This window comes from Suncus etruscus, chromosome 1 (genome assembly GCF_024139225.1).
Source record: "Suncus etruscus isolate mSunEtr1 chromosome 1, mSunEtr1.pri.cur, whole genome shotgun sequence".
NCBI lineage: Eukaryota > Metazoa > Chordata > Mammalia > Eulipotyphla > Soricidae > Suncus > Suncus etruscus.
Genome location: NC_064848.1, coordinates 204,801,014 through 204,828,620, shown reverse-complemented (window position 1 = coordinate 204,828,620; position 27,607 = coordinate 204,801,014). Strand labels below are relative to the sequence as shown.

At 53.8% G+C, this 27,607-nt stretch overlaps 1 protein-coding gene across 1 annotated transcript in view; it reads right to left on the bottom strand.

Annotated features, from left to right (window-relative positions):
• Window positions 1–26,215, bottom strand: part of ITGB4 (integrin subunit beta 4) — a 32,518-nt gene extending 6,303 nt beyond the window's left edge. The window contains exons 1-26 of the mRNA XM_049768508.1: window positions 26,134–26,215; window positions 25,310–25,392; window positions 23,863–23,964; window positions 23,571–23,775; window positions 23,149–23,245; window positions 20,436–20,607; window positions 18,345–18,608; window positions 18,038–18,127; window positions 17,727–17,849; window positions 16,317–16,481; window positions 16,059–16,135; window positions 14,349–14,551; window positions 11,880–11,983; window positions 11,646–11,744; window positions 11,379–11,508; window positions 10,644–10,766; window positions 10,443–10,549; window positions 9,959–9,992; window positions 9,083–9,274; window positions 8,804–8,907; window positions 8,624–8,682; window positions 8,423–8,446; window positions 6,911–7,059; window positions 6,644–6,823; window positions 5,487–5,635; window positions 920–1,124 (exon numbers count right to left, since the gene is read on the bottom strand). Of these exons, the coding sequence (XP_049624465.1) occupies window positions 920–1,124; window positions 5,487–5,635; window positions 6,644–6,823; window positions 6,911–7,059; window positions 8,423–8,446; window positions 8,624–8,682; window positions 8,804–8,907; window positions 9,083–9,274; window positions 9,959–9,992; window positions 10,443–10,549; window positions 10,644–10,766; window positions 11,379–11,508; window positions 11,646–11,744; window positions 11,880–11,983; window positions 14,349–14,551; window positions 16,059–16,135; window positions 16,317–16,481; window positions 17,727–17,849; window positions 18,038–18,127; window positions 18,345–18,608; window positions 20,436–20,607; window positions 23,149–23,245; window positions 23,571–23,775; window positions 23,863–23,964; window positions 25,310–25,392; window positions 26,134–26,215 (3,322 nt within the window). The remainder of the gene's footprint in view (window positions 1–919; window positions 1,125–5,486; window positions 5,636–6,643; window positions 6,824–6,910; window positions 7,060–8,422; window positions 8,447–8,623; window positions 8,683–8,803; window positions 8,908–9,082; window positions 9,275–9,958; window positions 9,993–10,442; window positions 10,550–10,643; window positions 10,767–11,378; window positions 11,509–11,645; window positions 11,745–11,879; window positions 11,984–14,348; window positions 14,552–16,058; window positions 16,136–16,316; window positions 16,482–17,726; window positions 17,850–18,037; window positions 18,128–18,344; window positions 18,609–20,435; window positions 20,608–23,148; window positions 23,246–23,570; window positions 23,776–23,862; window positions 23,965–25,309; window positions 25,393–26,133) is intronic.
• Between the last annotated feature and the right edge of the window lie 1,392 nt (window positions 26,216–27,607).

Sequence of the window (27,607 nt, the reverse complement as noted above, 5' to 3'; positions counted from 1 at the left end):
TATTGGCTCTGTACTCAGGGATCAACCCTGGCAATGCCTGGGTGGGATGTCAGGGATAAAACTTAGGTTGGCCATATGCAAAGCAAGTGCCCTCTTACTATGTTGTCGCTCCAGTTCCTCTCCCCATTACTCGCCACCGAGCTTTGCACCCCCCCCCATACTGATGCCTATTTTTGGGGGGACCACATCTGGCTCTGTGCTCAGGTGCAGGAATCCTTCCCTGTACTATATTCTCCCCTCTGTACTATCTCCTGATGCCCGCTTAGTATGGTGGCAGTGCCTCATCTGATCATCTGTGCTGTGGGGGTTCTCAGGAACGGGGGCCGGCAGACCCTGTTTTTCCCTTGACTGCCAAGGGAATGTTCCAGTGAGAACCACAATCCCTGTGCCTGCCTTGCCCCCCCCCCCCCATCCTGAGAACTGAGAACACTCTCTCTTCACCCTTCTTCCCAAAGGTTCCCACTGGGCTGGGCCAGATCAAGGTAAATAAATGCCCGCTGTACTACCTCTCCAGCCCCCAAATAGTCTCTTTTGGGAGCCAGATCTGGGGGTTCTCAGGAATCACTCCTGGCTCTGAACACAGGGATCACTCAGGGAGACCCTGTGAGGTAACTGGGAACAGAACCTGGGTTGGCTGCATGCAAGGCAAGTACCCCACCTGCTGTACTGCCTCTTTATCCCCAACAATGATCTTCTTTTCCAAAATCAGTAAGTCTTCAATATGGCAGCGTACAGGCCTGTACCCTAATGGTGGTGCTGTGAATCTGAATGTGAGAATTTACCTGCCCGCCCACCTTCCTGTCTTTATTTGGAGCCAGGGGGCATCAACCCAGGCCTGGTGCACACAGCAGGTAGGCATGGGCCCTGCAGCAGTTCCCCCTCAGACCTGTCTTCCCCACCTGTGCAGGTCTGTGCCCACCTCGGTCACCAATGATGACGGTGGCTGCTGGGTGCTTGCCCAAACGGGCCCCAAACTTAGGGTTGAAGAGCTGGACCTGGAAGCGGCGGGTCTGGGGGCCGCGCAGGAGGGAATCCATCTCCTGCATCTCCAGGAGCTTCACCTGCATCTCCTTCCAGGACTCTCCGGGCTGGAACAGCAGCTCACCCTCAGCAGGCACATAGTCCTGAAAGTGGAGGGGTAAGATTGGGTTGGCTTCACCTTCAGCCAAGCCCATGTCAAAACTCTGCTCCTACACCAAGACCCGCTCCATTTTATTTCCATCTCATTTTTTTTTGTTTGTTTTTTGTTCTTGGGCCACACTCGGCGGTGCTCAGGGGTCACTCCTGACTCTCTACTCTGAAATAGCTCCTGGCAGGCACAGGGGACCACATGGGATGCCTGGATTCGAATCAACCACCTTAGGTCCTGGATTGGCTACTTGCAAGGCAAACGCCGCTGTGCTATCTCTCTGGCCCCATTTCCACCTCATTTTATTTATTTATTTATTTATTTATTTATTTATTTATTTATTTATTTATTTGGGTTTTGGGCCACACCCGTTTGACGCTCAGGGGTTACTCCTGGCTATGCGCTCAGAAATCGCCCCTGGCTTGGGGGGACCATATGGGACACCGGGGGATCAAACCGCGGTCCATCCTACGCTAGCGCTTGCAAGGCAGACACCTTACCTCTAGCGCCATCTTCCTGGCCCCAGCCACCTCATTTTATTGCCATCAAGGCCCACCCATCCTCCCAGACACTCAAAGACCAGACCAGATGTCAGTCATCACACAACTTTTTTTTGGGGGGAGGGGCACACCCTATGGTGCTCAGGGCTTACTTCTGGCCTCAGGAATCATTCCTGGAGGGCTTGGGGCACCCCTGAGGTGCTGGGGATCAAACCCAGGTTGGCAGTATGTAAAGCAAATGCTGTACTATCGCTCTGACCCACCTCACAATTTTAAATAAATAAAAATTAAAATAATAGGGCCCGGAGAGATAGCACAGCGGCGTTTGCCTTGCAAGCAGCCGATCCAGGACCAAAGGTGGTTGGTTCAAATCCCGGTGTCCCATATGGTCCCCTGTGCCTGCCAGGAGCTATTTCTGAGCAGACAGCCAGGAGTAACCCCTGAGCATCGCCGGGTGTGGCCCAAAAACCAAAAAAAAAAAAAAAAAATTAAAATAATAAAAAATTAAAAATTAAACAATTACTGTCTTTGAGCCCTCAAGGTAGTGAGACATATTAAAAGTCCCCAGGCGGTGCTGTAGTAGCCATAGCACAATAGGTAGAACTGTGGACCCGGGTTCGATCCCCAGAGTCCTATATGGTCCCCTGAGTAGCCAGGAGTAATTTCTGAGTGCAGAGCCAGGAGTAACCCATAATTCTGAGCGCCGCCAGGAGTGGCCCCAAAACCAAATAAATAAATAAATTTCCCCAGCTGGGAAACTGAGGCACACGGAGATTTAATAAATTCATGCAAGCTCCCAGATACTCTGCTGCCGTGCTGCCAGGCACATACAGAGGGACACGGGGATCCACATGGCAAGACTCAGGTTTAGGGAGCTGGGTTTTGCAGGTCAGGGGAGGAGGAACTACCCCACATGCTGCTCTGAAGTCTGGTCCCAGGCATGGGCAGGCCCCCAGAACCGTCCCCAGCATCAATGCATGCATGTAGGTGAGCGCACTGCGTGGTGCCTTCTCATGTAGGAACACTAGGGGGTGCTTTGCACTAACATTTCCATTCTAGAAGCTGATTCGCAAACTCAAATTCCATCAGACTCACAAAGGCATGCAAGGTTCTTTCAGTGCAGAACTGGGGTACAGCCCCAAAGTCAATCATTTAAGAAAATACCAGAAGGGCTGGAGAGATGTGCACTTGTCTTGACTTCCCCACCCCCCAAAAAAAAGAAGGAAAAAGAAAAAAAAGAAAATATCAGAGAAAGTCTAGATTTGTTTTGGGGAGACACCTAGTTTTGCTCAGGGGTCGCTCCTGACTCTACACTCAGGTGGGGGGATTGAACCTGGGTCAGCCACGTGCAAGATAAGCACCTTACAGGCCCGGAGAGATAGCACAGCGGCGTTTGCCTTGCAAGCAGCTGATCCAGGACCAAAGGTGGTTGGTTGGAATCCCGGTGTCCCATATGGTCCCCCATGCCTGCCAGGAGCTATGTCTTAACAGCCAGCCAGGAGTAATCCCTGAGCAACGCCGGGTGTGGCCCAAAAACCAAAAAAAAAAAAGGGCTGGCGAGGTGGTTCTAGGGGTAAGGTGTCTGCCTTGCAAGAGCTAGCCAAGGAAAGATCTCGACTGCGGTTCTATCCCCCGCCGTCCCATATGGTTCCCCCAAGCCAGGGGCAATTTCTGAACGCTTAGCCAGGAGTAACCCCTAAGCATCAAACGGGTGTGGCCCGAAAAAATACCAAAAAAAAAAAAAAAAAAAAAAAAAGCACCTTACCCATTATACTTTCTCTCTGGCCCTGAAAGTCTAGATTTAAAGGAGACACATTTTTTTTTTGCTCAAGAAAGGGAAATGTAGGGCCAAAGTGGTGGCGCAAGCGTTAGGCCGTTTGCCTGACCAAGGACAGACCCTGTTTCGACCCCCTGGCATCCCATATGGTTCCCCAAATCAGGGGCGATTTCTGAGCGCATAGCCAGGAGTAACACTTGAGTGTCACCGGGTGTGGCCCAAAAGACAAACAAACCGGAGTCAGTGAGTACTGGCCCACTGAGGTCTACAGCACCTGCTAAGAGCCCCACTGATTATCATGACTGAGATGTCCCTTTGCCCTAGGACCTCACAACGCATCCGGGTTCAGACCACCCCCCCCCCAAGACTCAGGTCACTGGGAGACCTGTCATGTCCTGCTTTGCCGATGTCCCTTCTCTCCCCCCCCACATTGCATTTTGGGGTCATGTGTCTTTTTTTTTAAATATATATAGATGTATATATACATCTATATATATATATATATATACATTCTTTGTGATATTCCTTGACAAAATGCAATTACATATCAAGAAGCAAATTTGTGGGGCCGGAGAGATAACATGGAGGTAAGGCGTTTGCCTTTCATGCATTTTTATGCTGTAACTGTAAAAATAACTACATATTTGCTTCTCTCTCTCTCTCTCTCTCTCTCTCTCTCTCTCTCTCTCTCTCTCTCTCTTGTTTGTTTTTGGTCACACCCGGCAGTGCTCAGGGGTTACTCCCGGGTCTATGCTCAGAAATCGCTCCTGGCAGGCTCAGGGGATCATATGGAATGCCGGGATTTGAACCATTGACCTTCTGCATGAAAGGCAAAAGGTTGGATGTGATAAGTCTTTCTACTTTCTATTTACCTTACCTTTTGTGTGTGGTGTTTTTTTTTTTCTTCTTTTTGTTTTTGAGCTCTGCAGAAATTGCTCCTAGAAGGGTTGGGGGACCATTTGGGATGCCAGGGATCAAACCTGGGTCTGTCCTAGGTCAGCCGTGTGAAAGGCAATCGCCTTATTGCTGTGCTATCACACTGGCCCCTTTTTCTTTTCTTTTTGGGCCACACCTAATGGTGCTCAGGGGTTACTTGTGGCTCTGCACTCAGGAATCACTCCTGGTGGTGCTTAGGTGACCATATGGGATGTCAGAGATCGAACCCGGATTTGCCAGGCACAAGGCAAATGCTCTCCCTGCTGTCCTGTCACTCCTGGTCCCTTGATTGTGTTTTGCTTTTGTTTTGGGGCTACACTTGGTGCTTAGCACTTAACTCCTGGCTCTGTTTTCAGGGCGCACTCTGTGCTGCAGGAGGGGTGGGAGGACCCATATGTGGGTGCTGGGGGCTGAGTCAGGCCCATGAGCCTTATCACTTTTGCTCCTGCTCCACTTTTCCTTACATTTGAAATATCTCCACATGAAAATGAGGGAATGACTTAAAAGACACTTCTAAACCTCGGTCCCAGAGTATAGAGCAAAAAAGGAAAGAAACTGAGTAGAAGAGGAGAAACAAATATGAAAGGATGGGGGCCAAGGGACAACAGTCTCAGGTGCATTAATGGTGTTAAAAAAGGACGGAAAAAAATGTCCAATCCAGGGCCCGGGGAGATAGCACAGCGGCGTTTGCCTTGCAAGCAGCCAATCCAGGACCAAAGATGGTTGGTTCGAATCTCGGTGTCCCATAGGATCCCCCGTGCCTGCCAGGAGCTGTTTCTGAGCAGACAGCCAGGAGTGACCCCTGAGCACTGCCGGGTGTGGCCCAAAAACCAAAAACAAAACAAAAAAAAATGTCCAATCCAAGGGCAACAACAATGAAACCAAGAGACTCAAACTGTAACCATCTAAATTTAAATGAGCCTGTTATACTGGCAAGCTGGGGGGCTGGAGGGGTGGTATGGGATGTATTTGGGGAACATTGGTGGGGAGAGGTGAACGCTAGTGGTGGAATTGGCCCTCATTTATTGAGGGCCAACTAAAACCCAACTATGAGAGACTCTGTAAATCAATAAAATTAAAATAAAACTTAAAAAAGACGCTTCTAAGCACCCCCCCCAGGTGTTGTGCCCCACTCAGCTCTTACCCGCCTGCTTTGGGCAGAGCCGTCCTGCGTACGGTAGGACACTTGGCACTTGCCGTTGTTCCCAGAGTCCCGGACGATGGGAATGCGGGCCACCGTGTCCCCTCTGCTCACCACGTACTCAGGCTGCTCGAACGACACAGTACCGTTGCCTGAAAGAGTTCAAATGCGAGTCAGGGGGCCCTTCCTGAGGTTTTCCACTCGCACCCACACCAAGACATTGACACAGCTGGTCACCCTTAGCCTATCACTCCAGGTAGGATAGGGAAGGGACAAGTGCAGGTGCTGGACTGGTATCCAGAATGGTCAGAGGGAGGAAGCCAGAAGGCAGGGGCAGGGCCAGCACTGGGGGGAGCAGAGCAGAGGTCCTGGGCTATGGGGACAGGGTGTGACACTATCATGTTCTGCTTAGGACTGTGGTAGAACCCAGGGCCTCATTTGGTTCTGGCGGTATTATGCCACTTGGATCAGGTGGCACTGGAGTGGGACCCCGAGCTTAACACAGATGTATGTTCCCCAAATCTCTGGGGCTAATCCTGGCCCCCAGAGCAGCCCCTGGTTTGTTCACGCTGCAAAATTTCCCTCACACATGGTGAAGGCAAGACTTTAATCTCCTTGGCTAAAGGGCCAGAGGGAGACAAAGAATAAGGCATGGGACAGGGAAAGCACACACACACACACACACACACACACACACACCAGAATGACTGACACCACACTCCCTGCCAGGCTGTGTGGAAATATTCAACCATACTCAGAAACTCTGTCCCAGAAACTGAGAGGCCATGCCCAACAGTGCTCAGGGCTCACACCTGGCTCTGTGCTTGGGGTTCACTCCTGGCTTTGTGCTCAAAGATTACTCCTGACTCTGTGCTCCAGGATCATTCTGGGCTCTGCTTGGGGATCACTCCTGTTCAGTGCTCAGGCATCACTCCTGGTTCTGCTCAGAGCTCACCCCTAGCCCCGTAGCCATGTGCTTGGGGCTCACCCCTTCTGGTGCTCATGATGCCAGGGATCGAACTGAAGTTGGTTACCTGCACGGCAAGCGCCTTCGCCCCTGTACCTCGTTTACAAAAGAAGATCCCCAGGACTCCCTAAGATTAAATGACCTGCCTCACTCACACCTTGGCTGACTCCCCACATGCCTGCCCCCACCTGACCTTGCTCCTTGATGATGGTGATATGCACCAGCCGGCGGCCCAGGGTGGCAGTGCCCACGGGCACATCGATGGCCTCCACCAGTAGCTGCTTCTCGTCGTCATCATCAAGGCGGGTGAAGAGGGGTACCCGCACATCCACCATTTCCACACCAGGCTGGAACTCCACCATGCCACGGGCCTCTGGAGGGCGGAAGGGCACATTGTGAAACATAGATGGGGCTACCTAGGGGGTGGGAGGGACATGGAGCTATTCAGGGACCCACCTACCCTGCTCGGCAGTGAGGGTGTAATAGCCGGGGGCCACTTTGAGCTCGTGGAAGGCCCTTTGCTCCACATGTCTCTCTGTCAGCTTCAGCAGAGACGGCTTGGCTGATCGGGGTGCCGTGAGCACAGTGTCCACAATGGTGTGGTCCTGCCTGGGGGTGTGGGTGCATCAGGGCTTGGCTAGTGGGACACTTCCCTTTCACCCAGCCTCTCCCCATTATGGGAAAAAATTCAATTTTTTTTTTTTTTTTGGTTTTTGGTTTTTGGGCCACACCCGGTGGTGCTCAGGGGTTACTACTGGCTGTCTGCTCAGAAATAGCTCCTGGCAGGCACGGGCAACCATATGGGACACCAAGATTCAAACCAACCACCTTTGGTCCTGCATCGGCTGCTTACAAGGCAAACGCCGCTGTGCTATCTCTCCGGGCCCAAAATTCAATTTTTCGTTTGTTTTTGTTTTGGGGCCATACCCGGCAGTGCTTGGGGGACCCTATGGGATGCTGGGGATCAAACCTGGGCCAGCAGCATGCAAGGCATATGCCCTCCCCGATGTGCTATCGCTTCTGCCCCCACACTTGATAATTTTTGTGGGGTCTCTCAGAGATGATTCCTGGCTCTTTGTTCAGGGCAGTATTCAAGAGACCATATAAAATGCCAGGGATCAACCTGGTTCAATTATGTTTGTAAGAAAAGTGTCCTACCTGTCGTTACATCACTCTGGGCCCAGGGGACAAAAATTGGAACAGTACAAGGACAAACTTATGGGGCTGAAGTGATAGCACAGCAGGGAGGGCATTTGCCTTGCACACGGCTGACCTGGGTTTGATCCCCAGCAGCCTAGAGGATCTCCCAAGCCTGCCATGAGTAATTCTTCAGAGTAGAGTCAGGGGCTCAAAAGTCAAACCAAAATAAAGAAAAAAAAAAGGGCAAGCACAGGTCCAGGGAGATAGTACAGCAGAGAGGGCACTTGCCTTGCACGTGGGCGTCATGGGTTCCCCAGTGCCCCGAGCACTCCCAGGAGCGATCCCTGAGAGTACCTGAGCCCAGTCAGGTATGACCCCAAAACAAATAAGGGTAGGCTCTTGGGAGCTCAGAGATGGTAAAAGAAGTTAAGCACATGCCCTATATGCAGAGGCCCAGGTTCCATCCCAGTGCCCAAGCACCACCAGGTGTGACCCAAACTCCCCGAAAACCCTGGCTGGGGGGCCTAAGTGATAGCACAGCAGTAGGGCATTTGCCTTGCATGCAGCTGACCCAGGATGGACCCAGGTTAGATTCCCAGCATCCCATATCGTCTCCCAAGCCTGCCAGGAGTGATTTCTGAGTGAAGAGACAGAAGTAACCCCTGAACATCACCAGGTGTGGCCCAAAGAAACCAAACATAGAGACCAGGTGTGCCCCCCCAAACAAAAACAGAGAAAGAGCCCCAGGAACAATATTAGGGGTGTCTCTTCCACATCTCCCTAAGCTTCAGGATCCCAACTGGGTTGGGGTTGGGACAGTCAAGTCACTTACTTTTTCCCTGCATTGGGCTGCTGCCTGTGGGAGACAGAAGGGGAGCTTGAGTCACATGTCCCTGGGGTGCAAGGAAGGCTTGCAGAGGGGGGGTATCCCAGAGCTGGCTCCCCACCCAGCTCCCAGGGAGCCAACAGTGGGGCATGGGGCTGACATGACCCCTCGCCTCCCACCCCTCCTCCGACCTGGGCCTGGACCCACCGGAACTTGGTATGCTGGAGCTTGTGAGCACCTGGGACCTGCCTGTACACCTCGTTCAGCTGCAGGATGAAGAGGAGTATGAGGCTGTCCCGGTGGATTCCCCACTGCCCACAACCGCCCCCTTTCCCAGGAACAACCCCAGGAAGCCCTTGCACCCCTTTGGCAGTTCTGCCAGCTTACATTCTCCTCCACCTCCTGGCGCAGCCGTCCGCACTCGGTAGTGTCAGGCTTCAGCAGGTTCTCGGTGCAAAGGCGGTTGAGGCGCAGGGACAGCCCGTAGGGCACTGCAGGGCAGCAGAGAGGAGGGTTCTCAGGGCACCCTGAGCCTCTCTTGGAGGGTGCAGGGGAGCCAAGGCTTGGAGCCTAGAGGGGAAGGGGGCTGGGCCCAGCCCACACCCCCAGGAGACATGGCTGGGACAAGCTGGGCACAGAATGGCAGGTGCCAGGCCCGGGCCTCACCCAGCTCGGAGGGGTTGGCACTGCCCATACGGGAGGCAAAGCCGGGCCTCTGCACGTTGTTGGTGACCTTCCAGCGGACCGTGTCGCGCCCCTTGAGGTTCCCACTGCGCAGGAGGGGAGTGTCCAGGTGGTCAGAGGCCATGAGGTTCTCTCGAAGCATGTAGTGGTCCTCCTTGAAACCCACCATGTGGCCTGCAGGATGGGCCTCCCTCAGCACAAACCCCTTTCCCCAGGCTCCCCAGCCACAGCCCTTAAGGTGGGACCCTTTATTTTTTAGTGGGTAAGTCTGAGAGGACTTATAAGAGGACTGGGAGCACTACATAAGTCAAACGTTTTGGGATTTTTGTTTTTGTTTTGTTTTGTCACACCCAGCAGCACTCAGGGGATCATATGGGATGCCTGGATTTGAACCACCGTCCTTCTGCATGCAAGGCAAACACCCTACCGCTGTGCTATCTCTCCGGCCCCAAGGTGGGACCCTTTAGACAGGCCTACTGGCCATGTCCTTTTAGTAGAACCTACCCTGACCACATCCCTTCAGATAGGACAGGATCCACGGACACACCCCTTCAAAGGGACACACCCCTGTACAAACCTCCAGAAGGAAAGCCCTGACCACACCCTTTTCAGACAGAACATGGCCTGGCCACACCTCTTTAGAGAGGACACGCCCCTGGACACACCCCTTTATAAGGACAGGCCCTGTTCACACTTCTTAAGGCAGGACATGCCCTGGTCACACCCCTCCAGAAGGACACGCGCAGGCCACACCCCTTCAGACAGGACATGCCGCTGACCACACCCTTCAGAGGAGACCCCGATCCTAGGCAGCCAACCCTTCCCCACTATTCCCCTCCATTAGAGCCCTTAAGGTACCTCGGTTGCAGCAGGGGAATAGCGCCAGGCAAGCCTAGGAGATAAGGAGGGGGTGAGATGGGGACAAAGCCTCCCAGACACCCCAATATTCAGGTCACTGTCTATGGGCACACAGGGGGCCTAGAGAGCAGGGGGCTCCCCAGAACCTGTGCCAAGAAACCTGGGTCCACCCAGGGGTGTTGTCAAGGCTCAGTGAGGAAACCCACTGGGGCAAGCTGAAGGCCTCTGACACCGGGCAGAGGCTCGGGACACACAGCAGCCCTCTGCCTGTCCTCCTGTTGTCCATGAGCACCAACAGCCAGGACTCAGGGGTCAAAGGCCTTCCCGCCTTGTGCTCAGGAACCCCCTCGTCTTCTCCTCCCCAATAGCACGTGGACCAGGGTCCTCCATTTCTGGTCCTCTGGGCTCAGTGCAGTCCCAGCCATTGCAGCTGGTGGTGGAGGGTCCCTGCTTTCAGGACTAGACTTGTAGGAGCCGGGCTGACCTTGCAGCAGGCACAATATTTCCAGCAGAGCAGCAGCAGCAGCGGCAGCAGCAGCAGCAGGAAAATGAGCAGCGGGATGAGCCACAATAAGGAACCGGGAGGACAGTCTGAGGAGGAGGAGAAGGTGATTGCTCCCTGCTCCGCAGCTGTCCCAACCCCCCACCATGGCTGTCCCCAGACTCTGCTCTGCTGCAGGCTCACCCTTCTTCCTGTGCACCAGGACCGTGCTGTTGGGGCCGGGGGCGCCATCACCCTCCACTGTGTAGCTGTAGGTGCAGTCATCATCCTCGTCCCGGAAGGAGCAGTACTCCACCACCTCCTCGGCTGTACCCCACAGTCAGCAGGGCACCCCCATATGATCATCAGGCACTCCCACCTACAGCATTCCCCCACTACTCCCACCCATGATCAGCAGAAATCAGTCTTGGTGGTGCTCAGAGGACACTGTCTATATAGGATGCCAATGATTGAATCCAGGTCGGCTGCGTGCAAGGCATGTGCGTTACCCATTGTGCAACTGCTCTGGTCCCCTGCCGCATCCTTATTTTGTTTTGTTTTGTTTGGTTTTGGTTTTGGTTTTTGGGCCACACCTGGCGGTGCTCAGGGGTTAGTTACTCCTGACTGTCTGCTCAGAAATAGCTCCTGGCAGGCACGGGGGACCATATGGGACACCGGGATTCGAACCAACCAGGTCCTGGATCGGCTGCTTGCAAGGCAAACGCCACTGTGCTATCTCTCCGGGCCCCTTATTTTGTTTTGTTTTAGGGCCACATCCAGAGATGCTCAGGGCTTACTTCTGGCTTTGTGCTCAGAAATCACACCAAGTGGGCTCGGGGGACCGACCATATGGGATGCCAGGGATCGAACCTGGGTCAGCCTCATTCAAGGCAAATGCCCTACCCACTATGCTATCACTCTGATCCCCCCATAAGGTACCTTTCTTGAGCTCGTCCACCATCTTGACCTTGAAGCTGCACTCCTCGCAAGTGCGCCCTTTTTTCTCCCCAGTGCCCCAGGCCTGGCACTGCACGCAGGAACGCAGGTCCTCACAGAGGCCCAGGCGGACCTGGGGGCAGATGGGCACCATGCAGGGCAGGCCTCTGGTAGGCCAACTTCCCTGCTCAGACCCACCACAAGCTTCTCTGGTCCCCGGGGCTGGCTCAGCTCCTCGGGGCCATCCCCACTGCATTTCCCAGGCCTCACCGCTGAGTAATTGATCTCGCAGACCGTGTCAGTGTAGAGCGAGTGCTGGCTACAGTGGCAGCGTCCACACTCGCAGTGTCCACGCCCGTTACAGATGCCCTGGGGTGAGGAGAAAACTGAGTCAGTGGAGTCCATGCTCCAGTCTTCTCCCCTCACCTCCCCTCCTGTAGGCAGGAGGTCCCACTGGGGTTCCCCCCCTCTGCCCACTTCCTCCTCCCAATGGCCCAGGCCTACCCCAGTGCTGTCGATACAGGTGGCATTGCTAAGTGGACAATCACAGCTCAAACCTGTCCAGCCAGGCTCGCACACACACTGGCCCATGGAGCAGCGGCCTCGATCTGCAGAGGGGGCAGGAAGGGAGAGGGAGAGCTTTTTGCTTCTCCTGTCCCCATGGTGGTGGCCAGGATGCATCATCCAGATGTGGCTATCCCTCTCCCTTGGAATCTCCTTCCCCATGTCTCTGTGTCTCTGATCCCTGCCTTCCCTCTTTCACACAGCAGCCTGGGGAATTCATTCTCAAAGCAAAGACCTAGTCCTGTGGGCCTGTTTCCAGACTTTGAATGAATCCTGGCCAATGCAATGATAAGAAGAAAAAAAAATGGTGAGGGGCTGGAATACTAGTACAGCCTTACACTTGGCTGATTCAGTTAAAAGCCTCCACACCCTAAAAGGTCCACTGAACCATCATTGAACCAGGGGTGATCCCTGAACTCGGGAGAATAAGCACCAAGAACCTTTGGGTGTGGACCCAAAACCAAATGTAAATAAATAAAATTGGGTCTGGAGCGATTGCATTGCAGGGAGGATGTATGCCTTGCACATGGCTGACTAGTTTCATAGGTCCCCAGACCATTCTATAAGGTCCAACAAAAGTGATTCCTGAGTGCATAGCCAGGAGTAACCCCTGAGCACCACCAGGTGTGGCCCCAAAATTATGCAGATAAAAAATGAATTCTCATCTTTGTTTAGTTTTCTTTCTTTTCCTTCCTTCCTTCCTTCCTTCCTTCCTTCCTTCCTTCCTTCCTTCCTTCCTTCCTTCCTTCCTTCCTTCCTCCCTCCCTCCCTCCCTCCCTCCTGCCCTCCCTCCTTCCTTCCTTCCTTCCTTCCTTCCTTCCTTCCTTCCTTCCTTCCTTCCTTCCTTCCTTCCTTCCTTCCTCCCTCCCTCCCTCCCTCCCTCCCTCCCTCCTTCCTTCCTTCCTTCCTTCCTTCCTTCCTTCCTTCCTTCCTTCCTTCCTTCCTTCCTTCCTTCCTTTCTTCTTTCTTTGCCACACCTGTTGATGCTCAGAAGTTACTCCTGGCTATGCACTCAGAAATCGCTCCTGGCTTGGGGGACCATATGGGACACCAGGGGATCAAACCACCGTGTGTCTTAGGTTAGCCTGTGCAAGACAAACATCTTACTCCTTGAGCCACCTCTTCAGTCCCGAGTTCTCATCTTTAATAAATACATTTAAGGTTCAATAAACCTTTTTTTTTTCCACACCCAGTGACACTCAGGGGTTTCTCCTGGTTTTGCACTCAGTAATCACTCCTGGCTTGAGGGACCATATGGGATACCAGGGGATCGAACTGTATTCCATCCTAGGTCAGCAAATGCCCTACTGCTGCGTCACTGCTCCAGCCCTGGTTCAATAAACCTTAAACTAGATTTTTGTTTTGTTTTGTCTTGTTTTGGGGTCACACCGGGTGACCTCAGGAGTTACTCCTGGCTCTGCACTCAGCAATCACTCCTGGCAGGCACGGGGGACCATATGGGATGCTGGGATTCGAACCACCGTCTGTCCTGAATTGACTGCGTGCAAGGCAAAAGCCCTACAGTTGTGCTATCTCTCCGGCCCCCTTAAACTAGATTTGACTGGGTTACCAGGGCTCCACTCAGTGCAGGGAGTGCAGTATGCAGTGTTGGGGTGCAGATGCAAAGTCTCCACTGCAAACAGTGAGCACTGGTACCCACTGACCATCTCCCTGGCTCCTCCCCTTCGTGCTCATTAGGAAAAAGTTTGGTATCGATTTGGAAAGATCATTAAGCCGCTTGCCATGCATGCAATTGACCCTGGTTCGATCCCAAGCGCCTCACTGTTTCTTGAGCATTCCCAGGGGCAACCTGAGCACAGAGCTGGGAGACTCTCCTGAGCACTGTTAGGCATGACAATCCCCCCAAATGAGTGGGCCCCACTAGAACTGAATGGATCCTGGACTGGAGAACACAAGCTCACATTTGGCTCGTGCCAACTTTTTGAGAGCATCTCACTCCCAGGTGCCCTGCAGAAGAAGCCCACATTTTCCTAGAGGTGCCAAGTGGTAAAGGAAAGACATACTTAACAGGGCGCATGAGTCCCTGCCCTATGCCAAGTATGGGGCCTAACAGGCATTGGATGAATGAGCTGTCACTCATCTTCCTCCGTCCAATCCCGTAGCTTATCCTGGGGGTGTGACCCTGCGCAGGCGTAGAAGCTGGGCTATGTCATGTGCCATGGCGGCGCCCATGCTGCAGGTGGGAAGATGGCGCTGCAAGCAGAGACCTCGCGTGTGGCGGGCAGAGAGATCGCGTTGGGGCTGGCATGGGAGGAGGCACTCGGGGGGCTCTGGGGGGTCCAGTTCATGGGATTTTGGCCTCCCTCTAGCCTGGCAGGCTGGGTTCCAGGCACCCCGCCCTGCCCTCCATCGCCCCAGCCCAGCTGGCAATGCAAGGCCCATGCTCACCGTTGCAGAGGAAGCCGGACGTGCGGGGACACTGGAAGTTGTCGTACTCGCAGAACTGGCCCTCGTAGCGGCCCTCGCCGTAGCATACGCAGCGGCCGCACTGGCACTCCCCGTGGCCCGAGCAGGGCTTGTCCTCACCGTCCTTCATGCAGGGCGCCGTGTCGCTCAGCGAGCCCGTGGAGCAGTTGCAAGTTTTGCCGCTCCTGAGGGAGGAGCCGGACACGGTCACGGTCATGGTCATGGTCACGTCCTAGCACCTCTAGAATCGCACTTCACTGCGGCCCCATGGCTGAGTGAGTCCCAGGTTCACACAAAAGCCTCGCCAGTAGGCCACAGCAGACTGGTGCGGTATCTATAGGGTGTTCAGAGCTTTCCCTTTCGGGTTTTTTGGGCCACACTGGCTGTGCTCAGGGATTACTCCTGATTCTGTGCTCAGGGGGCCCTATGTGGTGCTGGGAATGCACAGCTAGATCCCCAGCAATAAGAGGGTCTCTCTGGCCCTAAGGAATTTGATTTGATTTCTGCTTGGTCAGGGTCTCAAAGCACTCCCAGAAATGATGTAGATGGGGAGAGCGTTTGCCTTGCATAAAGCCAACCCAGATTCGATCGCCAGCATCCCATAGGGTTCCCCCAAGAACCTCCAGGAGTCACCCCTGAGCATCACTGGGCTTACCCATAGCCAGAATCAAATCCAAGCTTTCCCAGAGTCCTCCAGGAATTCAGCTATGTTTTTTGTTGTTTGTATTTGGAATCACGCCCAACAGTGCTCAAGATTTACTATTGCCTCTGTGCTCAGGGATCACTCCTGGCAGCGCTTGGGGGACCATAAGGAATGCTGGGGGCCTCTCTGAATCTGCCAGTGCCTTACTCACTGTATATCCTCTCTAAAGAAAGAAAGAGAATGGGGAGGGAGGAAGGGAGTGAAGAAAGGATGAAAGATGAGAGAAAAGAAAAAAGAAAGGAAATAGGGTCTGGAGAGATAGCACAGCGGCATTTGCCTTGCAAGCAGCCAACCCAGGACCTAAGGTTGTTGGTTCAAATTCCGGTGTCCTATATGGTCCCCCTGCCGGCCAGGAGCTATTTCTGAGCAGATAGCCAGGAGTAACTCCTGAGCACTGCCAGGTGTGGCCTAAAAGAAAAAAGAAAAAAAAAGGAAAGGAAAGGAAAGGAAAGGAAGGAAGGAAGGAAGGGAGGAAGGAAGGAAGGAAGGAAGGAAGGAAGGAAGGAAGGAAGGAAGGAAGGAAGGAAGGAAGGAAGGAAGGAAGGAGGAAGGAAGGAAGGAGAGGAGAGGAGGGAGGCTGAGAGGTTATTGTTTGCACCATAGTCAGTGGTCCTGGGGTCAGTTCCAGTGATGTTCAGGGAATTATGAGGTTGCAGGGTTGAGGAATCAAACCTAGGTCCTGTGTGCAAAGCCTGCACCCAGTTTCTGAGTCATATCTCCCACACCCTCAGCATATTGTTAGGTAAACAGCACCTCATTCAGAATCCTTAAGTGAAAAGCGAATCTCCCAGAATTCCCATCCTTACAGGAACATTGCATGTGCTTCCAGAAGCATATGGAAGGAAGCACTCACAGCTCTTCAACAACTGGATGGCTGCACCTCCACACCCCGCCCTTCTTAAAGCCCACCCAGCTCCTTGCTCTCCTCCAGGCTGCAGACTATGGGGGTGCAACCATCCCTGAAGAGCTCTCCCAGGCTCCGCACTCACCAGCCCTCCATGCACACACAGTGGCCACACATGAAGTCCCCATTGAAGTGGCAGCGAGCTGAACGAGACTCCTTTTGCTGGAAGATCACAGTGGAATGTCAGGAGTGGGGGTAGGGGAGGTTAACATGAGGCTGGGCCACAGCTGTCTGCCCCCCTCTGAGCACCCCAAGAAAGGAGATGTGTTCTTGTTGAAGGAGGCTCAGATTCAGAACTTGGAGCTCCCCCATCCTGTTCTCCAGTCCCAGGGCTGGGCCGTACCTGCTCGCATGCGCACACTTCACAGATGACACCCACATCCATGTGGAGCCCATCGGAGAAGGACGGCTTCAGGTGGATGTTGCCTTTCTGGTCCTCTTCTGGCAGCTGGCACACATGTGTGCCATCCACTTCCTCTGCAGCCCGGAGCTGCACGCGGTATGTACCCTGCAGCGACCCGGCAATAGCATTGCAGTCAGCCAGGACACATGGGCAGAATCCCAGGGACACTTGTCTTTGGGATTGGTGGGGTTAGGCTGGATCCCGAGTGTATGCCCAGCCCTGGGCCCAGAAACAGGCAGCAACCAAGTGTCCTTAGTCAGCCCTTTGGAGCAGCTGGGCACCAGCTTATGAGCACTGAGCAGGTTATGGACAGGTTAAGAACATGCTCAAAGGGTCGGAGAGATAGAACAGCAGCAGGGCATTTGCCTTGCACACTACCAACCCAGGATGGACCCAGGTTCGATCCCCGGCATCTCATTTGGTCCCTTGAGTTCTGTCAGCAGCGATTTCTGAGCACAGAGCCAGGAGTAACTCCTGAACACTGACAGATATGCCCCCCTCCCCCAAAAAAGTGGCCAAGCTCATCAGAAGCTTCTCCAGAGGGTCTGAGACCTAGTCTGGGTGGCCCCAGAGGCCTTGATTTGGGTCTTACCCCCAGTGTTCAGAGGCTACACTCAACTTCTTTTTTTTTTTTTTTTTTTTTTTTTGGTTTTTGGGTCACACCTGGCAGTGCTCAGGGGTTATTCCTGGCTCCAGGCTCAGAAATTGCTCCTGGCAGGCACAGGGGACCATATGGGGCGCCGGGATTCGAACCGATGACCTCCTGCATGAAAGGCAAACGCCTTACCTCCATGCTATCTCTCCGGCCCCTACACTCAACTTCTTGCTTTGGGATTGCTCCTGGCAGTAAGCAAGAGACCATATGGTGCTGGGGATGAACCCTGGACTTCCTACATGCAAAACCTGTGTTCAGGGGCACAGTGGGGAGAATGTCTTGCACACTGCCAACCTAGGTTTGATCCCCAGCATCCCAAAGGGTCCCCCAAGCCTGCCAGAAGTAATTTCTGAGCAAAGAGCCAGGGGTTACCCCTGAGCACCACTGGGTGTGGCCCAAATCTCCCAAACAACAACAATAACAACAACAAATCCTGTGCTCAGCCCTTGAGCCATTCCTGAAGGCCACTTGGACTGGTTAATTTTCTTCCTATGCCAGGGCCAGTATGATAGTCCAACAAGTGGGGCATCTGCCTTGCATACACCTGCCCTGGTTCCATTCCTGGCATCCTATATGGTCCCCTAAGCACTGCCAGGAGTGATTCCTGAGCACAGAGCAGGAGTTAGCCCTGAGCTTCCCTGGGTATGATCCAAAATAAAGAAAGCGTTTCCCCTCCCTGAGCCCCCCCAACATACCACTTCCCCTCGCCGGATATGGAAGGACCCTGTCTTGGTCTTCTGGAACATGAAGGAGGAGACATCTGTCTTTAGGCCTCGGGGACTGTCCAGGGCCCGGATGTCCAGGTTGGAGCGAATGCGCTGAAAGAGAGGAGGGGATCCATGAGCAGGGGGAGGGGAGGCTGGGCTCAGCTCCTAGGGTTCAGGTAGCAAACCCACAAAAGCCTGGTGCCAGGCTGCGAGGTTGCTTCTTCCTTGTACTACTGCCCATCTCCACCCAGAGTATCTTCTGGTCCCCCATCCTCCTGTCTCCTCGGGGCCACACTCACATCGAAGGCTTCCGCCAGCAGCTCCAGGATGTTGGCTGAGTCCTCCTGGAGCACTCCCAGCGAGGACACAGGGAAGTAGGAGCCCAGTTTCTGCAGGGACAGATGCAACGCAATCAAGCCCAGAAGAAGCCTCCAGAAGCCACGGCCATTCTGGGGTTCTCCTCAGCACACCCAGGAGGTCTGGTTCACTTTCATCCCACCACCTCGGGATTGGTCGGGATTGGGGTGGGACAGCTGGATACTCTGGAAAGGAGACCAAGAGAGAAGGGGGAATGGGGATGGGGTTTGGGTCCCCCTGCCTGGGCACCTCGTAGTAGCTGTAGGAGTAGTTGGTGACAGCGAAAATGGGGATGATGTTATGTCTGCCCAGCAGGCGCACAAGCGTGGGCACTGAGGGGTAGTCCTGGGTCCGGTACTGGGTGTAGGTGCCCGTGGCATCCAGGTGGCACTCCTCGTCATTGCGTCGCATGATGCCAGCCAGCACATTGGCACCATCTGCCTCGTAGTGGAATGCAGACTCAGTAGAGAACACCAGTAGGTGGGTGCTCTCGGGGCGCCAACCGATGTCTCTCTGGAGGGGGGCAAGGAATAACCGTGAGCAGATGTCAGCCTGCCAGGAATGCTCACCATGGTGGCATTGCATAGAGAGAGACCAGCGATGTGCCAGCAGTGTGCCAGCCCCATATTGGGCTTTTCTTGCTGCCCCAGGCTCTTAGCCAGCAACATGACATTGGGATGTTATTATTTTTTTTTTTTTTTTGGTTTTTGGGCCACACCCATTTGACGCTCAGGGATTACTCCTGGCTATGTGCTCAGAAATCGCCTTTGGCTTGGGGGGACCATATGGGACGCCGGGGGATCGAACCAAGGTCCGTTCCTTGGCTAGCGCTTGTAAGGCAGACACCTTACCTCTAGCGCCACCTTCCCGGCCCCGGGATGTTATTTTGGGGAGCATCTAAGTGGTGCTCAGGCAGCCCTGGAGCTATTCCCAGGGACACTTAACTAGGAGAGTGATTTGAGGTTCAGCCTTTAAGGATATCCTTGGTAAACTGTGAACTTTTGGGGATCAAGGGATACACAGCTTAGCTGTTTACCTGATTCCTATTGTTAGTTTTTTTTTTCTGCTTTAATTTTGTTTTTTTGGGCCATATCTGGTGGTCCTCAGGGCTTCCTACTAGCTCTGCACTCAGGGGTCACTCCTGGCAAGGCACCCTATGGGGTGCCACGGATCAAACCCAAGTCAGTCACGTGCAAGACAAGTGCTCAAGCCACTGTGCTATCTCTCTAGCCCTACTGTTTGTTTTTTGGGAGGGTTGTATTTTGGACCTGAGCAGCAGTACTCAGGGGCTACTCTTAGCTTGGTGCTTGGGGTCCCTCAGTGCAATGGTCCTCAGGGGCTCATGCAGTGTTGGGCATGAGCCCACTGCACTCCCCCTGCAGCCCTTCTGTGAGTTCTAGTGGCAGATAGGGGCAAGGACATCGCTCCTTGGATGAGCTCATGCTTTACAATGTAGGAGCTTCATGGTCCATCTCCTGGCACCGAAAAAAAAAAAAAAAGACAAATTATGGGATTGGATTGATAGTACAGGGGTGGGGTGGGGTAATTTGCCTTGCACATGGCCGACCTGAGTTTGATCCCTGGCATCCCATAGGGTCCGCCAGTCTTCCAGGAGTGATTCTTGAGTGCAGAGCCAGGAGTAACCCCTAGCACCACCAGGTGTGGCCCAAAACCAAAACCAACAAACAGGAAAGACCAATTTGGGGCCATAGAGATGGTCCAGTGGGGGAAGGCACTTCCTTTGCATGCAGACAACCAGAATTCGATTCCCAGCACTGTGTAGGGTCCCCAGAGCCCTCCAGGAGTGATCCCTGAATGCAATGCAATTTTCCTGAGCAGCACCGGTTATGGCCTCCAAACAAAACAAAAAGACTGAGGAAAATAAGCACTACAGGGCGGGAAGGGAGTGCAGCAGGCAAGCTGTGTCACAAGAGGAAATACTTCTGAGGGTCTGGAAAGACAGCACACTGGGGAGGGCGTTTGTCTTATATAAAGCCAACTTGGGTTCGATCCCTGGCAGGATATGGTTTCCCAAGACCACCAGGAGTGATCCCTGAGCACAGAGCACAGATCGGGAGGAGGGGAACTCCCACCCTGAAAAAAAAAAAAAGAGATTTATTCTACTCAGCTGCTCCACATAGGTCGAGACAGGTGGCTGGGAGAAGCATTTACAAGCAGTGAGGTCGGTTGGGAGGCAGGTCTCCAAGCACACAGAAGGTTCTAGAGGCTTAGGCTGGCTGACCCATCGCAGCACAAGCTGCAGTGCTTGAGTCAGGGAGCATGTACTTCCTGTGTGTCTGAGATTGTGTGCAGGGGAGGAGCGTGGCGGGTGGCACTCACGGTGCACACGGCGGTCTGCAGGATGGCGTCAAAGCCGCCCTCAGGTGCATCCAGGTTCCCCGAGATCCTTTCCCCCTGCAGTTTGGTCCGGAACTCCTCCACGTCCTCTGTCAGGCTGATGACATTCTTGAAGGAGAAGGGGGGGTCGCTGTTGGGCCAGGGCTCCTTCAGCCTGAGCCGAGAGGATGGAGAGGAGAGATGAAAACACACAGCTCGGTGCTCCTGAAAACATGCACACGTGAGCCCTGTTCACTCCCAAAAGTCCCTTAGATGCTGATTTTAGGGGCCGGAGCAAAACTCTACATGGCCAAGCAGTAAGGCATTTGCCTTGCACAGGCTAACCTAGGATGAACTGTGGTTCGATTCCCCCATATGGTTCCCCAAGCCAGGAGTGATTTCTGAGCAAATAGTCAGGAGTAATCCCTGAGTGTCAATGGGTGTGGCCCCCAAAACAAAACAAACCAAAAAAACAAGATGCTGATTTTAGGGTCAGACCAATAGCACAGCCAGCTAGAAAAGTGTTTGCTTTGCAGATAGCTGATCTGGACTTGATTACCAGCATCCCAGGAGTCCCCTGAGCACTGTTGAGTGTACCCCTGAATAAGCAAAATGTTGGTTTTAGTAAGACCAGAGAGAGAAAGAGAGATTTTGGGATTTAAGGTGCCTGTTGTATACACAACAAGATCCGGTTTAATCCCTGGTACCATGTAGGATTCCCTGAGCACAGACTAGGAGCCAGCCCTGAGCACCACCAAGTGTGGCCCCAATTTTCATCTTGTTTGGGGGCCACAAGAATTAATCTAGGTGGGGTTGAGGGCATTCTATAGAGTTCTGGGATCGGCCATTTGCAAGGCAAGAGCCCTCACCACTGGACTGTCCAGCCCTCTCCCACAGTATTTCACAGTGGGGATCAGGCAGTGCTGGGGCTCCCCACTGGACAGCATCCAGGTCCCTCCCTGTTACTGTTTCCTCTGCTAGTTTCTTGTGTGGGAGAACACACTGTTAGTTGTTTTGGGGAGCCACACCCAGCAGTGCTCAGGGGTTACTCCTGCATTGCATGTGGGAGGCACCATATGGGATGTTGGGATAGAACTCAGGTCAGGGCCCGGAGAGATAGCACAGCGGTGTTTGCCTTGCAAGCAGCCGATCCAGGACCAAAGGTGGTTGGTTCGAATCCCGGTGTCCCATATGGTCCCCCGTGCCTGCCAGGAGCTATTTCTGAGCAGACAGCCAGGAGTAACCCCTGAGCACCACTGGGTGTGACCCAAAAAGCTTAAAAAAAAAAAAAAAAAAAAAGAAATAGAACTCAGGTCGACCCCATGAAAGGCAAATGTCCTACTTTCTGTGCTTTCACTCCAGCATTGTTAGTTCTTTTTTTGGGGGTGGGGCACACCCATTTGATGCTCAGGGGTTATTCCCGGCTAAGCATTCAAAAATTGTCTCTGGCTTGGGGCGACCATATGGGACGTCGGGGTATCAAACCACGGTCCTTCCTTGGCTAGAGCTTGCAAGGCAGACACCTTCCCTCTAGTGCCACCTCATCGGCCCCATTAGTTCTTTACCAAAACAATTTCCTTGCATAACTCATTGATCTGAGAGAGAGGGAAGAAGAGAGAAAAAAAGAGAGAAGGGGCCGAAGAGATAGCACAGCAGTAGAGCATTTGCCTGCAATGCATCCGACCAGGATGGACTTGGGTTAGATCCCCAGCATCCTATATAGTCCCCTGAGCCTGCCAGGAGTAATTTCTGAATGCAAAGAGCCAGGAGGAACCCCTGAGAACCCGCCGGGTGTGGCAGAAGGAAGGAAGGAAGGAAGGAAGGAAGGAAGGAAGGAAGGAAGGAAGGAAGGAAGGAAGGAAGGAGAGGAGAGGAGAGGAGAGGAGAGGAGAGGAGAGGAGAGGAGAGGAAATGGGAGGGGAAGGGAGGAATGAAGGGGAAGAAAAGAAGAGAGGAGAAGAGAGAAGTGGAGACAGATTCCAGCTAAAGGACTAGTGCCAAGTTTTGTATACTGGAGATGTGAGTTCAACTTTCCAGCACTGCATGATCCCCTCACGGCCTAAGAACACAACCCTCAAACCCCCAAAAGATAAAAGAACCAGTTGAAAGTTTGGGGTGACAGTCCGAAGCACACAACAATGAGCAAATGGGCTGCACCTCAAACAGCTGATGCTGGGGGCTGGGTGATGAGACAGTGGGGAGGGCGCTTGCCTTGCACATGACCAACTGAGGTTCAATTCCTGGCATTTCATGGAATACCCCAAGTGATCCCTGAGTACAGAGCCAGGAGTGATCTCTTTGTGGTCCCAAAACCAAACCAGACCAAATCTTTTTTTCTTTTTTCTTTTTTTAATTTTTGGGCCACATTCGGCAATGCTCAGGGGTTACTTCTGCCTCTGCAAGCAGAAATCACTTCTGGCAGGCTCGAGGGACCCTATGAGATGCTGGGGATCGAACCCAGGTCAGCTGTGTGCACGGCAAATGCCCTCCCCACTGTGTTATCACTCTGTTCCCATCAACAAAATCTTTTGGGATGGGAAAAACAAAAACTGTCTTTGGGCCAAGTGAGCTAAACAATGAAAATGCTTGTTGGCTAAGCATTCGCCAGATGCTTTCCTCAGAACCCCAGAACCCACCACAGCCCAAAGTACCCAAAAGGACAGGGCAGGACATGGGGCTGGGCCGCTGCACTCCCTGACCCCCCACCACCACTCACTTCTCGGGTCTCATGTCCGTCTGTGGGACGCTCACTTTATCCACAAACTTGCCGAATCCAATAGTGTAGTCGCTGGTGAGCCTGCTGAGGAGCTGGGCTGGAAAAGAGGGTTTCCTAAGCGCCTCCTCCACCCCCCCAACTTCAGGGGTTGTGCAGGAGTGAAAAGAGCGAGTGACTTCCTGTCCCATATGATCAGCATTGGTGGGTGCCTACACAGACCAGGGACCCAGAACTGGGTGGGGAAACCAGACCAGTGTCTGCTAGAGTCCTGCCTCCTGGGGATCCCCCAGATTTGACTGCATCTTCTCTATTATCCCCAGAAGTTAAGGATGTCTAATGGGGGGTGGGGACCTTTTTCCCTGAGCCCTTCCCATGACTGAGTCAAGGTCCCAGCTGCCCCCCAGGACCCTGCGGGCCTGTACCCAGGTTCTGCCCCATCGTCTTGAGGTTGTCCAGATCGTCCGACATGGAGTTGGAGAAGTCCATAAGGATGTACAAGTCCACCGGGCTCTCCAGGGGCTCAAACACCTCCAGGTCAAACTCTCGCTCCTCACCGGGCCGAAGCCGGGCCCGCAGACCCTGCGGGGACACCTGGCTTCGGCGTAGGGTGGTGTCGATGAGGCTTTCCTGCGGACGGCAGGTGGAGTGTCAGCCCCCCCCCCCATTCCTCCCAATCCTCCCCACCCAGCCTCCCTCCCGGGCTCACTCGAGCACCTCTGTGATTTCCAGGCTGCTCTCCATGACCACCAGGCTCTCCTGCTGGCAGCCAGCGGCCACCAGTTCCTCCAAGGTGTTACAGCGACGGTCCCTGAATGTCTGGCCAAGAAGTGGGGAGAGGAGGGTCAATGGGGCACCATGATTGGCCCCAGGTCTGGTCTACCTGGAGTTTGGCTCTTGCCTTGTTTTTATTTTTGTTTTTATTTTTGGGGGGGTATGTGTCACACCCTACGGCACTCGAGGGTTACTCCTGGCTCTGTTCTCAGAAATCATTCCTGGCAGGCTACGGCAGGACCATATGGGATGTCAGGATTCGAACCACTCTCTGTCCTAGATCTGCTGCATGCAAAGCAAATGCCCTACCACTGTGCTACCTCTCCGGCCCTGCTTTGTATTTGTTTGTTTATTTATTTATTTGGATTTTTAGGCCACTCCTGGTGGCGCTCAGGGGCTACTCCTGGCTATCTGCTCAGAAATAGCTCTGGCAGGCATGGGGGACCATATGGGACACTAGAATTCGAACCAACCATCTTAGGTCCTGGTTCAGCTGCTTGCAAGGCAAACGCCGCTGTGCTATCTCTCCGGCCCCTATTTTTATTTATTTATTGTTTTTTTTTTTGTGTGTGTGTGTTTGTTTTTGGGTCACAATAGGTGGCACTCAGGGGTTACTCCTGGCTCTACGCTCAGAAGACGCTCCTGGCAGGCTCAGGGGACCATGTGGGATGCGGGATTTGAACCGGGGTCCATCCTGTGTTAGCTGTGTGCGAGGCAAACAACCTACCACTGTGCTATCGCTCTGACCCCTTTGTTTTTATTTATTTTATTTATTTACTTTGGTTTTTGGGTCACACCCGGCAGTGCTCAGGGGTTACTCCTGGATCTATACTCAGAAATCGCTCCTGACAGACTCGGGGGGACCATATGGGATGCCAGGGTTCCAATCACCGACCTTCTGTATGCAAGGCAAACGCCTTTCCTCCATGCTATCTCTCCAGCCCCCCCCTTTGTTTTTATTTTTGTTTTCATTTTTTTGGGGGGAGTTATGGGTCACACCTGGTAGTGCTTAGGGGTTACTTTTGGCTCTGTGCTCAGAAATCGCTCCTGACAGGCTCCGGGGACCATATGGGATGCCGGGAATCAAATCCAGGTCTGTCCCAGGTTAGCCACATTTAAGGCAAACACCCTACTGCTCTGCTATCGCTCCAGCCCCTGTTTAGATTTTTGGGTGCTACTTGGTGGTGCTCAGGACTGATTCCTGGCTCTGCGCTCAGGAATCATTCCTGGGGTGTTCAGGGGCTTTTACGGGCTGTGGGGGATCGAACCCAGGATGGCTTTGTACAAAGCAAGGGTCCTCCCTATTGTGCTATTATTGCTCCAGCCCTGCACCTTGGTTCTCCCACCCATTGAGGACCTGGCAGTGGGGGGGGGGGGAACCAGCAGTCACCTCATCTGTGCAGTATGCGCAGTCCTTGTCCACCCGAATACACTCCGTGCAGGTCCTCACCAGAGCCTTCTTGCAGCGGTTTGCTGGAGGGACATGGAGCGGTGGAGGTAGGCCCCAGATGTGGGGGCATCAGCCAGGCTCACACAGCTTGCTCAGCCTGCTAAGCCAGGGCCCAACCTCTAACTTTCCAGGCCAGGACTGGGGGGTGGGGACTCAAGGGGAGGCCCAAGTGACAGGCTCTCATATTGGCTGGGTTGCTCTGGCTGATGCCTTTTCCCATCTCTAGGGGTGATGGGTCCCTGAATGCCACATTCCTGGGTCCTCAATATCCAGCAGAGGTGGGAGCTGGGGAAATGCTGGTAGTTTCTCAACATTCACTGGGTTGCCTTTCTTTTTCTTCTATGTGTGTGTGTGTGTGTGTGTGTGTGTGTGTGTGTGTGTGTGTGTGTGTGTGTGTGTGTGTGTGTTTTGTTCTGTTTTGTTTTGGTCCACGCCCGGCAACTTTCAAGGTTTACTCCTGCCTCTATGCTCAGAGATTATTCCTGGCAGGCTCAGGGGATCTGAGCCAAGTATTGAGGATCACACTTGGTCAGCTGCATGCAAGGCAAATGTCTCAGCCCCTGTCCCTCGGGACCCCTTTCACATTCTCAGCAACGCTGAGCATGAAGCTGGCCACCCCTGGAGGGACCCCTCTCCCCCATAGTGCTCCTCATTTATCCCTCTCTCTCCCCTGTCTCTGCTTTGGAGATCTCAGCACTGTTCTGGCTCAGGGACGCTCGGTGAGAATGGTGATGGGATGGTGGAGGGGGCTGGGCTGGACTCACCCGTGACCTCTGGGAAGGGGGCATTGAGCAGAGCTATGAGAAGCATTAAGGCCCAGCAGGGGCCAGGCCGTGTCCTCACCATCTTCCTCCTCCTGTGAGAGAGATGGAAGTACTGCCTTTGTAGAGGCTCTTCTGTCCCCCACAACACAGACACACACATACAGAGACATACTTGCATGCAACACACAGACACACATAGACACACACACAGACACAGCACACACTGCTGGGCCCTACTGTAGTCCCCAGGCTCGGCATGGAAACAGAGGCAAAGCCTGGACTCGCCCTTGCCGCTGCCCAGCCCTGCCCTGGCCCTGCCACACGCCGCCCGCAGCACCGCAGGTCTGGGCCTGCCCACGACGCCCCACATCACTCTTCAGGGCTCCAGGGCTCCTACTTTAGGCAGCCTGCGATCTCCCCAAGGCAGCAAAAACAGCTTCTGTTCAACCTTTCAGACTCTCAGACTTGGGGGTCTGGGTCTGTGGAGCAGGGGAGGGTCACCCCATGCCCCATCCCGTGGGGCCAGGTTCCTGCCACTTCCTTTCTGGGCCCAGGGTGAGTCCCCAATCCCCAGCTGAGTGTTTGGGTTCCAAAGCACAGCACCCTGGTTCCAGCCTAGTCCGGCCTCCCCTCACTCGCACCCAAGCAGCCCCTGGTACCCTCTGCTCCAGCTCACGGCCAATCCACCCACCCAGCAGCCACAAGTCTCTGAGCTTTTAAGCACCAACAGCTGCTGCCTGGTGAGACGCCCCCGTCAAAAGAGAGGGGTTCCCCGAACCTGCCAGTGCACCCTGCTCTGTTGTGAGGGGCTGACCTCCAGGACCTCCAGGGGGGTGTGGGTACAGCTTTTCCCACCCTCATGCCCCCCAGATGTGCATGCTGTGAGGGTGATGGTCTTTGTTATTTATTTGGTTGATTTTTGAGATATGCCCAGCAGTGCTCAGGGATTACTCTGGCTCAGTGTTTCTGTGCTTAGAAATCACTCCTGGCAGGACTCGGGACTCGGGGTAGAGGGGGACTTTATGGAATGCCAAAAACCAAACCCAGGTCGGCCATGTGCAAGGCAAGTGCTCTCCACATTGCAGTGTCTCTTGGGCAACTCCGCGGGTGGTTCTGACTCCCCAGGAGCCTCAGGAAAATAGGGGGTTTCCAGCCGGTCTCCTGGAGGAGACAATGCCCCAGCACAGGGCAGGGCCCCATGAAACCTCCCCCCAGAGGCAACACAGGCAGTGGGCTAAGGCGTTGCCTTGTGGGTGCTGGCGTGGAAACAATGAGCTTCCACAGGGGCTAAAGGGGTGGGCCGGGAGCACTGACGGGGCTAAAGGGGCAGGGCAGGGCACACTCACGCCCCCCAGCTGCCAGGCTGCTGGCCCCATTTCCTTTACCTTATTTATTTATTTATTTTTGCAAGGTGCATTACCGGCAGTGCTCAGGGCTGACTCCTGGCCCTAAACTCAGGGGTCACTCCAGCAGC